This window comes from Pyrus communis, chromosome 12 (genome assembly GCF_041283825.1).
Source record: "Pyrus communis isolate YQ-2024b chromosome 12, ASM4128382v1, whole genome shotgun sequence".
Taxonomy (NCBI): Eukaryota; Viridiplantae; Streptophyta; class Magnoliopsida; order Rosales; family Rosaceae; genus Pyrus; species Pyrus communis.
Genome location: NC_142576.1, coordinates 18,566,652 through 18,578,323, shown reverse-complemented (window position 1 = coordinate 18,578,323; position 11,672 = coordinate 18,566,652). Strand labels below are relative to the sequence as shown.

At 38.2% G+C, this 11,672-nt stretch overlaps 2 protein-coding genes across 4 annotated transcripts; one reads left to right on the top strand and one right to left on the bottom strand.

The window, feature by feature from the left end:
• Nucleotides 1–1,676: 1,676 nt before the first annotated feature.
• Nucleotides 1,677–4,916, top strand: LOC137744707 (calcium-binding protein CBP). 3 transcript variants are annotated; one of them, XM_088681601.1, is made up of 6 exons: nt 2,137–2,554; nt 2,588–2,872; nt 3,562–3,608; nt 3,716–3,891; nt 4,074–4,092; nt 4,598–4,916. In XM_088681601.1, the coding sequence occupies exons 1-6, from the start codon at nt 2,224–2,226 to the stop codon at nt 4,700–4,702; spliced, it is 963 nt and encodes a 320-aa protein (XP_088537727.1). In that variant the 5' UTR covers nt 2,137–2,223; the 3' UTR covers nt 4,703–4,916. The 3 variants fall into 3 exon arrangements, with proteins under 3 accessions (XP_068340592.2, XP_088537727.1, XP_088537728.1); XM_088681602.1 differs by having other exon boundaries at nt 2,137–2,581; nt 2,624–2,872; XM_068484491.2 differs by having other exon boundaries at nt 1,677–2,872.
• A 2,034-nt stretch (nt 4,917–6,950) lies between these two features.
• On the bottom strand, nt 6,951–10,623 carry LOC137746265 (alpha carbonic anhydrase 4). Its single transcript, XM_068486339.2, has 7 exons — nt 10,374–10,623; nt 8,965–9,182; nt 8,720–8,826; nt 8,466–8,568; nt 7,752–7,913; nt 7,616–7,669; nt 6,951–7,150 (listed from the first exon to the last, which is right to left on the bottom strand). The coding sequence occupies exons 1-7, from the start codon at nt 10,501–10,503 to the stop codon at nt 7,061–7,063; spliced, it is 864 nt and encodes a 287-aa protein (XP_068342440.2). The 5' UTR covers nt 10,504–10,623; the 3' UTR covers nt 6,951–7,060.
• Nucleotides 10,624–11,672: the final 1,049 nt, after the last annotated feature.

Genomic DNA, 11,672 nt, shown 5'->3' with positions numbered 1-11,672 from the left:
TACAAAATCACTAAAAAATGAACAAGATTATATGGTACTGAAATGAATAAGTAGTCTAGTCTAATCCATTGAATACAAGTAGTCAAGTACTATATGGCGGGGTAAAAGTTTCCGAAAGAACAAGCTGATTAGCGAATTACTCAATTAACTTAAGCTGGCATGACTGAAATCGTGTAATTCAAGTTTGTCAAAACATCTTACTTGACTCAATCAACAGGTACAATACTAAAAGGCTTCAACTATAACTCACCTAAATAAACATTTCCTTGAGGTACAAAAAGAACGTTTCACGTCACATATGGCGAGTGACATGAGTCATGATCACACGCACCAATCAATCTCAATATTACTGACTTCCTGTGTAATGACTAATTACCACAAGAATGTTCCAACAATATATCAATCAAGTGTCCGAAGTTTCCCAGAATTGATCCTATATATTTAACTAGATAAAGCTCATCTTTCGACATTTGAGTATAATTCAAACACAGAAAAAGGAAAAAAGTTCCCAAATTTTCCAATTCAAATCAACACTTGCAATGGCACTTACACCTTCGACGACAGTATGCTTGTCAACTACTCCATACATAGTGTGGCTGGCGGTGACAATGTTTACGCTACCGTTTCCTTCTGTAGCTCAGCGGGTACTGGAGCAAATCGGACGCGACCCGGTTTGGAGCCGGAGACAACGCCCTGGTTCGGAAGGGGCTGGGTGAAATACGCGAGGAGGGATGGAATATTAAATTTCTTATTTAAAAGAAAGCAAAAAAAAAGGTTTTTTTTTTTTTGGGGGGGGGGGAGGAATTTAAGAATTTTTCTTATTTTTATGCAAGTGACATTGGGAGGAAGGAACTCAACTCGAGTGAAGAATAAATACTTGTAATAAATTATTTTGTGATGTAGAGCAGCTAGCGAAAAAGATAGAAAAATAATTGGAGTGCCGCAAACCCGAGAGCACAACAACAACTAAGTCTGATAGTTTTTTATTTTATATTTTTAATTTTCACGTGGCGCTCAGTCATTGTCCACATGACGCCACGTCAACATTTAACGAGAGACTTAACAGTTTGACTAACAGATGTATGAGACTGTCCCAAAATTTACACTTTACGTATGACTCTGGGATAAAAAAAGTTGATGTACTAAATATTAAAAATCACGAAACATGAGGATAATAAACTAATATTTATCCTAAAAACAAATACCACTAAACTAGAAAGTAGTCGAATAAAGAAAAACAATGATCAACCAAAAGTAGCTATAAATATTAAATTAAAAAAAAAGGTAGTTGGTAAATCCATGTGCTCTTGCACCAAATCCACAACTTGCCGAATTTCTAGGCAATAGCAAAACGTCAACCAGCTTTAGTCGCTAATATACAAGACTTATAAATTTTTATTAATAAAGATTCATATTACGGATATTTCACATTTTTTTTTTAAGAGTACGACAATTCATTCATTGATAAAAGGACATTATAAATAATATCAAACTCGGCTCAAAAGGATTCTTGCAAACTATTACAATAAAACATCACTAATCACAAAACAATAAAAAAACTTGAAGCACTCGTCGGAGCTCATCGGAACCGCACAATGTTTCACATTTAATATATAATTTGTGCATATCATGATAAATCATGCAAAAGATTATATGGGTCAATGCCATTTTTTCCCTTGGCAGAAGGAGTCAATGGCGTTTAGAATCAAAAGGAAAAGGTATTTGACTGACGATGGAGGTCGTCGTCGGTGCACAGTTGAAGATGAACACCGCGTTCCAATGCAACTTGTAATTCTATGAGCTCTTTGAAATCTTCAACTTAGTGCAAAATGCTCCATCTCTATGGTTCACACTTCTCAATTTGATCCCACGTTTTTGAAGACAAGATATTTCTATGCCGACCCTTATTCATTTGATTTTACTCTTAACTAAAAAAGGAAAAATTTAATTAATTTGCTTATTAAGGAGGTCAATCTTCTAATGTTTTTTTTTTGCTTTTTGTTCAAAGTTTTTTTACCACGCTAGACAAGAGAACATGTTAAATTTGAAATCCAATGGCAGTGATGTAATTACCTCGCCGTTCCAGGTCCGAACTTGAAACTTTAATCATATATACACACACACGCACGCGCGCACACACACGCATCCAACCCTATCGGTTCCAAAAATCTGCAGCCACTCCCCAAAACAAAATTTTCGGACCTTCCTCAAGAGCAAAAGAAAATGTCAGGCTACCCACACCCTCCTCCCGGCTACGGCTACGGCAGCGCTCCACCACCAGGCCAACCATACGGCGCCCCGCCCCAAGGCCAACCCTACGGCGCGCCGCCCCAAGGCCAACCCTACGGCGCACCGCCGCAAGGGCAGCACCAGCACCAGACAGCCCAACCCTACGGTGCTCCGTCTGCACCGTACGGGGCCCCATCCTCCGCACCGTACGGTTCTCCGGCAGCACCGTACGGCGCGGCCTACGCGCCAGAGAAGCCGTACAATCCAGATAAGCCGTATAATCCCGACAAGCCTCCCAAGAATCAAGGTGGCGGAGGCGGAGGAGGTGGCGGAGGCGGATACCCGAATCAAGGTGGAGGAGGCGGAGGCGGATACCCGAATCAAGGTGGAGGAGGCGGAGGCGGATACCCGCCACCTGCTCATGGTTACGGGAGCCCGTTTGCGGCTTTATTGCCATCGGTGTTCCCGCCGGGCACAGACCCGAACGTCATAGCTTGCTTTCAGCTGGCGGATCAGGACGGCAGCGGCTTCATCGACGACAAGGAGATGCAGAGAGCTCTGTCGTCTTACAATGAGAGCTTCAGCTTGAGGACTGTTCATCTTCTCATGTACACCTTCACCCAGACCAACGCCAGGAAGATCGGTAACAATTTTCAAACCCTAACACTCCATGCACTCCTATCTGTGGAATTTTCTCGTCCAATTTGGGAATTTATGCCCTAATTCTGCGATTTTGATCGGCGTACAAACGGTGTCGTCTGGGCTGAGCGCTGAGTCGCTGTTAGAATCATGGTGCGTAATGTCCGTCATGCCCTCAGTCTCTATTTGCGTGTCCGCGTTGTGTAGTTAAGTCAAACACTGGGGCCCACCGTGTGATTCCGAGTGTGGCAGTCGTGGTCAGTGGACCGTTGGATACTGTTGGCATCAATCATTATGCTAAGCGGGAGGGATCCACTGTTTTGATGCACAACTTTTTCCTCTGTTTGGAGAATTAGAATTACTTAAGAGTTGGCCGTCATCTAGGCGTCTCGGTCCATTTTTCTACATGGCATGACATTTATTCTTGGACCGGGAGCACCTGGAGAATTAGAATTACTTACATGGAAAGAGTTTCACTGTGGCGTCTCAGTTCATTTTTCTACATGGCACGATTGCAGTGAACACGTTCTATGCAAGTTGCCCTCCTGTTTTCGTGTTTATGAAATCATCGCCATTGCTAATTTGCTACAATATATCTTTGTAGCTTTCGGTGTCGCTCAATTCACTATTAATTCAATGAAACAGTTGATAATAATGATATTTATTGTGTGTGTGGGTATATTGTGAAAACAGGGCCCAAGGAATTCGCTGCACTGTTCTACAGTCTTCAAAGTTGGAGGGTAATCCCCAGAATCCCCTTCTGTTTCTTTTTATTTTTGTTTTCTAAGTTTTTTTCTTTTTATTTTTGTGGGAAATTAACCCTTTTGTAATTGTTGTGGTTGATCAGGGAATATTTGAGAGGTCGGACCGGGACAGAAGTGGGTTCATTGATTCAAATGAGTTGAGAGATGCACTGCTGAGTCTGGGATTTTCTGTGTCACCTGTAGTTTTGGAACTGCTGGTCTCTAAATTCGATAAGTCTGGAGGCAAAAAGAGGGCCATTGAATATGACAATTTCATCGAGTATGTTTCCTTTTACTTTTTTTGTTTTTTTGTCCTATTTTGCGGGTTTGGTTTGAGGATCAAATCTTTATGCGTTAGAGTCGGAGATACTTATTGCATTTCGTTTTGGTGTATTTTGTATTATGTTTTCTTAATGATATCTGATTCTGCATTGTTCTTTTGTTTGTTTTGGTTAAATGCAGGTGCTGTCTGACTGTTAAGGTGAGTTTGATTTTCACTAAAGCTTATATTTTGTGCACTTAATTTATAGTTTTAATTGGAGAACTTTTACTTGGTCCTGTGCTTTAAATTTCAATCCTACTTTGATATTTGAGCATTGTTTATAAGTTTATGCTATCTAGCATATCTGAAAAGCCTCGATGTGCAAGTGTATTCCAATTTGTACCTAGTTTGTATGGTTGAGTATTCAAAACTTCAAATTATTGATGCAGTTAGCTGACAACCATTTCAAAACGAGAACAAACACCCCCTTTATTCATTGCTAAATTTCTTTGCTCGGAAGCCATAAAATCATTGTTCATCACTGAGTCGTAGTTTTCACAACATTAATACCTTACAAAAAGGGTTTCCATTATCTCAAGTTAGCTCAAAAAAAGGGGTGTCTGTGTGCAGTTTTATGCTGTTGGATGTGTACAAGATGTAGGTTAGCGGATAAACTGTTGATACTTAATGGAGCGTTTTCTTTTGTTATTTTTGTGTCTTTCAGGGATTAACTGAGAAGTTTAAGGAGAAGGACAAAGCGTACACTGGTATGGGAACTTTCAGTTATGAGGAGTTCATGTTGACCGTCCTGCCATTCCTCATTGCGTAGGTTGTTCGTTGTTAAAAGGCTTTATGAATTCTGGTTTTTACAGTAATGTTGTAATATCTAGCTCCTTTTTTTTCCTGTTTCTGCGTGGAGTGGAGTGCTGTAGCTGTAATTTCTCCCTATTTAGCTTTCATATAATAATGCTTCAGAGTTTGGGTTTTGCATCATTTTCCTATCAAAGGTTAATGCGTTGGGAATAAAAGTTCATTTGTAGTGATTTTCTTTGCTGTTATGAAGGAGAAAGACTTGTGTAAGGGAATTGACCACTACTGCTTTACGTATGACACTTATCACAAAAGTATTGAGTTTTTTATTTTGGTTCCACCCGGGATCTCACCCGATATAAGAACTGCCTAATCACCAGTCAAACTCACTTCTCGCTCAGAATGAGCTCCATCACGATAATGCAGATAACAAAAAGGAAAGCCAAGAATTGGCCAAAACCAAATTTGATTTGGGTGACTTGATCTGTCATGTGTTCGAAAAAGTCAAGTTTGGTGGACATCAGATCCAGATCCGTAGCTTGCGTAATGTTTTTATATAACCCTGTGACAAATTCATCTACCTTCCCCAAAATCAAACCTAAAAGATGACGATTATGCAAATATAGTCATCATCCTAAAAGCATTTCCACCCGGTTCCATAACCGAATTTGTGAAGGATTTGTATTCCCGTTCGCTTTACTCTGGCTCTAGGAAACTCTGGTCCCACTCTTTGCATGTATACTGGATTAGATTCACCTTTTTGCTTTTTAAATGGAAAAGGATCTGGAACGGTCACGATCACGAAATCCTCAAGATCTTCAAGAAAAGAATCCGGTGAGGATCATTTTCCTTTTTAAATGATCATTCTGCTACCTAGCAAATATTTTTTTATTTCACATGAATTTTTTCTTTGAATTTGCGTGGATTGATCAGTAGCTATTATAATACATGCACCAAATAAAAATATAAATAAAAAATAAAAAACTAGTTTAAGTTACATATATGACTCTTTTGGAAATACTTTTAAAATGATTGAAACCGCTTTTAGAGAAAATGTTTTTGGGTCCGAAAGCACTTCAAGTGCTCTTTCAAGATTCACTTGCATTTTTATCAAAAATTGGTTCCAAAAACATTTTAACCAAAACCGTTTTCAGTCATTTTAAAAATATTTCCAAACAAGTCTTATAATCTACCTACCTAAAAGGTGAAATGAAAAGCACATACATCCCTTAAATTATCTTATTACTTGCTAATAACGAGATTATATTACCTTGCTAAAACACACATAAAGATTAGATTACCGTGTTACCCGAAAAAAAAAAAAAAAAAAAAAAAAAAAGAGATTAGATTACCTTGTTAGTCGATATTATTAATGGGCCAATTTTTTTGTGATTTCTACGGTGATATGGTACTTTCAATGTTACCCCTGTAACGAGCCTCGTTAGCAATTGAGATCCAAACCTAATCTCCTCTTAAATAAGATCACATGACTATCACATAGTGTCATTTATATCCAAGTTAAGAAAGCCATGGATATCTATCGTTTGATTTGGTGATGGATCCCTTGAAATTTGAAGGACGACCTCTTTCTCCTCCATCACCTAGCGATTGATCCCACGGCAACAAAGTCAAACAGCTCCTGTGGCTGCGTCCTTGGCAAACACGAGGAGTGAGACTGATGTGTTGGGTGACACAGCACTCTTCCTATTTTGGGATATATATTGTTTGCACATGAGTTCAACCCCTGATCAAAGATGTGGTAGGCAATGCAAACAACAATGGTTTATCACAAGCATCCGTATTTTCAAACGAAACTATACCTAAGAAATTAGGCGCGACTTCATCTTCATCTTATCTCCTAGCCATTGACGTGGATTTCCAGGATTAGCTTCACCTTGTCCAAGCTTCTTTTCCATGAAATCCAATTCCATACTAGATGTCCATGGCCTTCTTAATCTGGATTGAAATGACAAATGTAACCCCTCTGTATGATGGTCATATGGGTTTATTTAACGGGAGACTGATGAAAGTTTAAGTTTGGACCTCAATTGCTAACGGCACTCACCAATGAGGTACAATTAACTTTTTAAACATGAGGGTCACATTGAAAATGTCACGTCACCACAAGGAACATGAAGAAGTTTGGCCTAATTTAGGGTTGAAGTATAATACGTATATGGACGTATCCAGATAGATATGTCTTAATATAGAGTAGGGAAACGACTTTTTTTGTATCACATTGATGCACCACTTGATGTGACAAATGATGCATTTAACCAACATTCAATAAGTGGGAAACTATTAAACTTCAATTTCAATATATATGGGTAAAGAAGAAAAAGCACACATATCCCTCTCTAATGTAATTAGACACTAATTAAGCAGAACCTCCATTGTCCCTTGGAGTGTATAACAGCACTGGTCTTCCATCCAATTCTTGAGTTGGCCTTGCATTCATCTCGAATCCCTGAAAACGACACACACACGGTTAAACTTCAACTGCGCAACACAGATTGAACGAGGAAAAAGTGTCTCTGCATCAATGCCTCGGTGTTTTCTTTCACACGCTTTCAACTTTTCCTCAACCCTATAGCTATTTATAGACCCCGAGATCGGATATCTGAACTCGAATATCCAGTTGCCGGAAAGTGTCTTCTTCCATCAACTTCTTTGGTTTTAACATTGTTTAACATTATGGATGAGGTATGGAATCTATGGACCAACGATTTCAGCGGTTTCAATTCAACTCGAAGAAGAAAGATTGATCAATATCAGACACGATGATTTTTGAGATATGGTTTTGTTGTAATCTTTAAACGAGCAATTCACACGGTTGTGGATCAAGTACTCAACCTCACATCGGATAGGTGAACAGTCTCGCGTTCAGAGTTTTCAATTGGGATATATATTTTCCGAATTCAGATATACTTACATCATGTACAGCCTCCCTTAGTGCATGCACTTGCTCCCTTGAAACTGTCCTCACCTATAAAAAGAACAACGTTGGCAACCAGGTTGTTGGAGTAAAGTGAAAATCTATCATTGCAAAAGGGTAAGGAGTGAAAAACCTTTTTGACGATTGTCCAAATTACTCCCTCGGTGCACGGAGGAACGGTAAGAGAACCGACATATCTGTAATACTTTCTGCTTCCGAACTTAATATCCCCAGGATTAATAACCCCTATGTCAACCTCCTCTTCTTTCCCAACCGATTTTATGTGGTGGAATAGCTGCCAGAATGGATAACAAAATTAACAAATAAGTGTGTAAACCAGGAAACAATCTGGCATTTAAAGTATGAAATGATATAGCAGCTTAAATGTTAAAAGTCCCGTAGCTTGTTGTATTTTCGCTTCATGAGAAAATTTATACCTTTTCCAATCAATTGTTTAGCAAGGAAATGGAGGTTACACATAGAAAACAGGAAATTATGCTATGGGATTACATGCTACTCTTTCTGATACGTGTTCAATGATAACCAAGTGTTTTTCTCAACTCCAAAACGTCCCACAGCATGATACAACGGGTCTGTTTAAGTTTTATCACTGCATCTACATATCCAGGCAATATCACCTAATTAGTTACCTAAGTTTGTGTAGCTGATACGATAATTGGTTTGTTGAGCAAAGCGTGTTTTGTGAATTGTGATCGAGCAACTGAATTTGGAGATGATTTCTTTGTGTCGCAAGTATAAATAGATAAGGTTTTTCTACATTATTGCATTGAGTTTACGTTCATTACCTTAAACTCATGAAAGTTTAGAGGCAAACAGAGAGAGATACCTTTGAAAGGAGGGGATCAGGTCGACCATATTTGTACACAATTCCAATTACAGCAATCTTTCCGGTAGAGCTTAAATGAATAACATGAAACTCCAAAGCATACCTATGAAGAAAATTAGAGGAAGAAATACATCGACAGAAATTAGAAATGGTTATATACTAATATAAATTAGCATGGTAGCTGCAACATTAGATTATATATTTCACAGAAAAAAAATGCGAAAAACTGGGAGAAAAAAAAAAAAAAAAAAAACCTTGTTCCATTAAACGTATGTTCGGAGGGTGAATGCCAATGACATTGTAACAGTCTATAATCAGTCCCATTTATGTTGATTTTTCCTGCATCTCCGTTCCACCTCATCTGATAAAAGCCTCACGTTAAAAACAACTAAAAACTGTCACATATTAACATATTCAACTGATTGGATTCAAGTTCAATATGATAGACAAATATGGAAGAGAATAGAAAGAGTAGACACTTGGGAGCGGTGTAGCTCACCGTGATGTCATGACCTCGGTTCTTCACAGTAGCAGGAGCTGGTTTGTAATCCCTTATCAATTTCCCCAAGTGAGGGAAAACCTGCACCCTTTGGTCAAGAAGATCGATTGGAGACTGCAATTTTCCAGTATCACAAACTTTCCAATGAGGGTCAATTTGTCCCCATTTCTTTGGTCCTTTACCAGTTCCTTCAAGATAAGTAAATGGAGTTTCATCACCTGCCCCATACATGAAAAACTAGGTTAATTACATCACAAGGTACGGTAATCCAAGCGTCTTATTTCCTATATCTACACGTTATTTCATGATAATATCTTCAATAATACGTAGCATTGAGTGATACTGAAAATGAAGGGTTACGATTGAAATAGAAGATCTAATTGTGGAAATCAAATCTACTTTCATAAGATAACCAAAGTCTAAATGTACCACCCATATTTACAGTCTCTGTGTGTGTGTGAGAGAGAGAGAGAGGATATTTTCTTTCTCAGACAAAGAAAAGATTGGATGGTGTACATTAAAACCAAAGACAAGGACTTGAATGAGAAGAAAGAAAAAGTTAGAAAGAAACCAAGAATAATTTAACCTATGACAGACAGTAAGAAGCTAAGTAATACTTTCTTTATTCCCAAGCATACCAAAAAGAACTCATATGGTCTAAAAATGTCTGTCCAAGCACGTGACATTGCTACCCAATTAAACTTAATTCCATAAAAATACCAAGAATATAATGCTTCTTTCAAAAAGTCAGTCCAAAGTGGGGTACCCAAAAATTTAAATCACCTAGATCTGAATCACATGCATAATTTCAAAATTGGTCCTACGTGTTAAACATGCATTGTTAGCTTGATTTAGCTAATTATACTCATCAAAGTTGTTGAGTTGATGATAATTGTCGTACAAATTTTCTCACTCTTGATTTGTCATCTTGCCATTTTTAAAAAATAATAATGCGTTTGAACTTTTACTTTCTCACATAACATTGTAGTATTAATTTGGATGCCATAATGATGTAGGGGGTGTGTAGGTAAATCTCTCTGCCAAAAAGTAAAGGAATAATAAGAATGGTAAAATGTTGGTGTGGGTGCATTAAATCCTTAGATTAATGCTAGAATCAGAATCAAAATGATTTATATTGTTAAAAGGACTTCAATTTCAAATTGTTTGTCTTGATTTTTGATCCTGGGTTTCTTATGACTTCACAGAACACAATATTTAGGAAAATGGAGCTGCCATTTCCAGCATATTCTTATATAATTTGTGTAATTTGTGTGTGTGTGTTGAAAGCATAACAAACACCGTAAACAATGTGGTGTTCATCAGGAAACATAATGGTTTGACCAGAAAAATCAGGAAATATAATGGAAAATAAAGAAAATGAAATGTTGGAAGAGGGAGAGAGTAATTACCAACTTCATCAGAGTCCTTGACTGCTGCACTGCAAATGGTGAAGGAGGAGTGATGAGACGAGAAGAGGAGAGACGCAAGAAAGAGAAAGAAGAAGTTGGGTTTGGTCATGGCGACGTAGAACAGGCTCATGAATTTGGTTTTGGCGATTGGATTGGGAGGAGTCGGAATGAAACGGCATGTCAGAAGAAGAGATATAAATATGTGAGAGAGAGAGAGAGAGAGAGAGAGCAGCGTATTGACAAGACAAAGCATTTCAGACCAGTAGAGCATTTCTGTAACAAGTAATTAAGCGGCTTTTGCTTAATTAACCCACTCTCTATTAATGATATGAGGTAACGGCTACTCCTGCTTTCATCTCTTGGCTTCCCGGCTCCCACCTGCTTGAAATTAAATTCAGTGACGGATCCAGGAAATAATATTAGGGGGTCAGTAAGAGTAGCGCGCAAATTTTTTTTTACTAGAAATAACATGCATATCGTCTTTTCATCGAGTCTTAGTAAGCCTGAAGTCATTTGGAAATGCATATTACACACCTGTTAATTCCTCATTTGCGTGGGTAACTAACATGTTCCAAGACTGCTCCTATATGAATGCTTAATAAAGAAACACACTTATCTTGAACACACTAACAATGCTTGATATCATTGCATCCTATCCAAGAATGATGATGCTTTGTTATTCTCTGAGATTACCGTTTCATTTACTTTGCATTTTTGGATAGTTTTTTACTTGGTTCTTTTTTTCTTCCTACAATTGTAATCACAACTAACAGACAAACCATAGGTAAATAATATTAGGACTAGACTGTAAAGGGGCAACAATTCTCTAACGCATTTTATCAAGCAGTTGAAGGGCATATATGAAGGACGACTCCAACCTTCAAAGGAACAGCACCCAAGTCATCTATGGAGATTCACTAGAGTTTGGAGGGTCAGCTGACCCCCCTTGCCTCTAAGTCAGTCTGCCCCTGATTAACGCCGTAAGTAATAGTAACTCGGTAATTATCAAAATAGTTATTCTAGATGTTGGTGTGTTTACAACTTTAAATATTTACCAGAGAATAGCCGATTGTGAAAGCATAATATTGGGAGTAGTCTAATATCCTATACAGTCCCTGTATGATTTAGTTCCTCAAATCATGCATGGCTTATAAGCCTTTGTATGGTTTGGTCCCTCAAGCCTTTGCATAGTTTGGCCACTTAGGCTCTTGCATGGTTTGGTCCCTCACCGATGTGGGACTTTGTCTTCATTTTCTTACACGTCCCCTCACATGTGGCAAATTCAAATTTTCAAGTCTG

What these genes read in the sequence shown, in the direction of transcription:
- LOC137744707 (XM_068484491.2), top strand. Translation starts at nt 2,224, where the DNA reads ATGTCAGGCTACCCACACCCTCCTCCCGGCTACGGCTACGGCAGCGCT. An exon ending in GACCAACGCCAGGAAGATCG is followed by an intron (nt 2,873 to 3,561) that starts GTAACAATTTTC and finishes TTGTGAAAACAG; the next exon opens with GGCCCAAGGAATTCGCTGCA. An exon ending in ACAGTCTTCAAAGTTGGAGG is followed by an intron (nt 3,609 to 3,715) that starts GTAATCCCCAGA and finishes GTGGTTGATCAG; the next exon opens with GGAATATTTGAGAGGTCGGA.
- LOC137746265 (XM_068486339.2), bottom strand. Translation starts at nt 10,503, where the DNA reads ATGAGCCTGTTCTACGTCGCCATGACCAAACCCAACTTCTTCTTTCTC. An exon ending in TTTGGACAATCGTCAAAAAG is followed by an intron (nt 7,670 to 7,751) that starts GTTTTTCACTCC and finishes TTCTTTTTATAG; the next exon opens with GTGAGGACAGTTTCAAGGGA. An exon ending in TAAGGGAGGCTGTACATGAT is followed by an intron (nt 7,151 to 7,615) that starts GTAAGTATATCT and finishes TGTCGTTTTCAG; the next exon opens with GGATTCGAGATGAATGCAAG.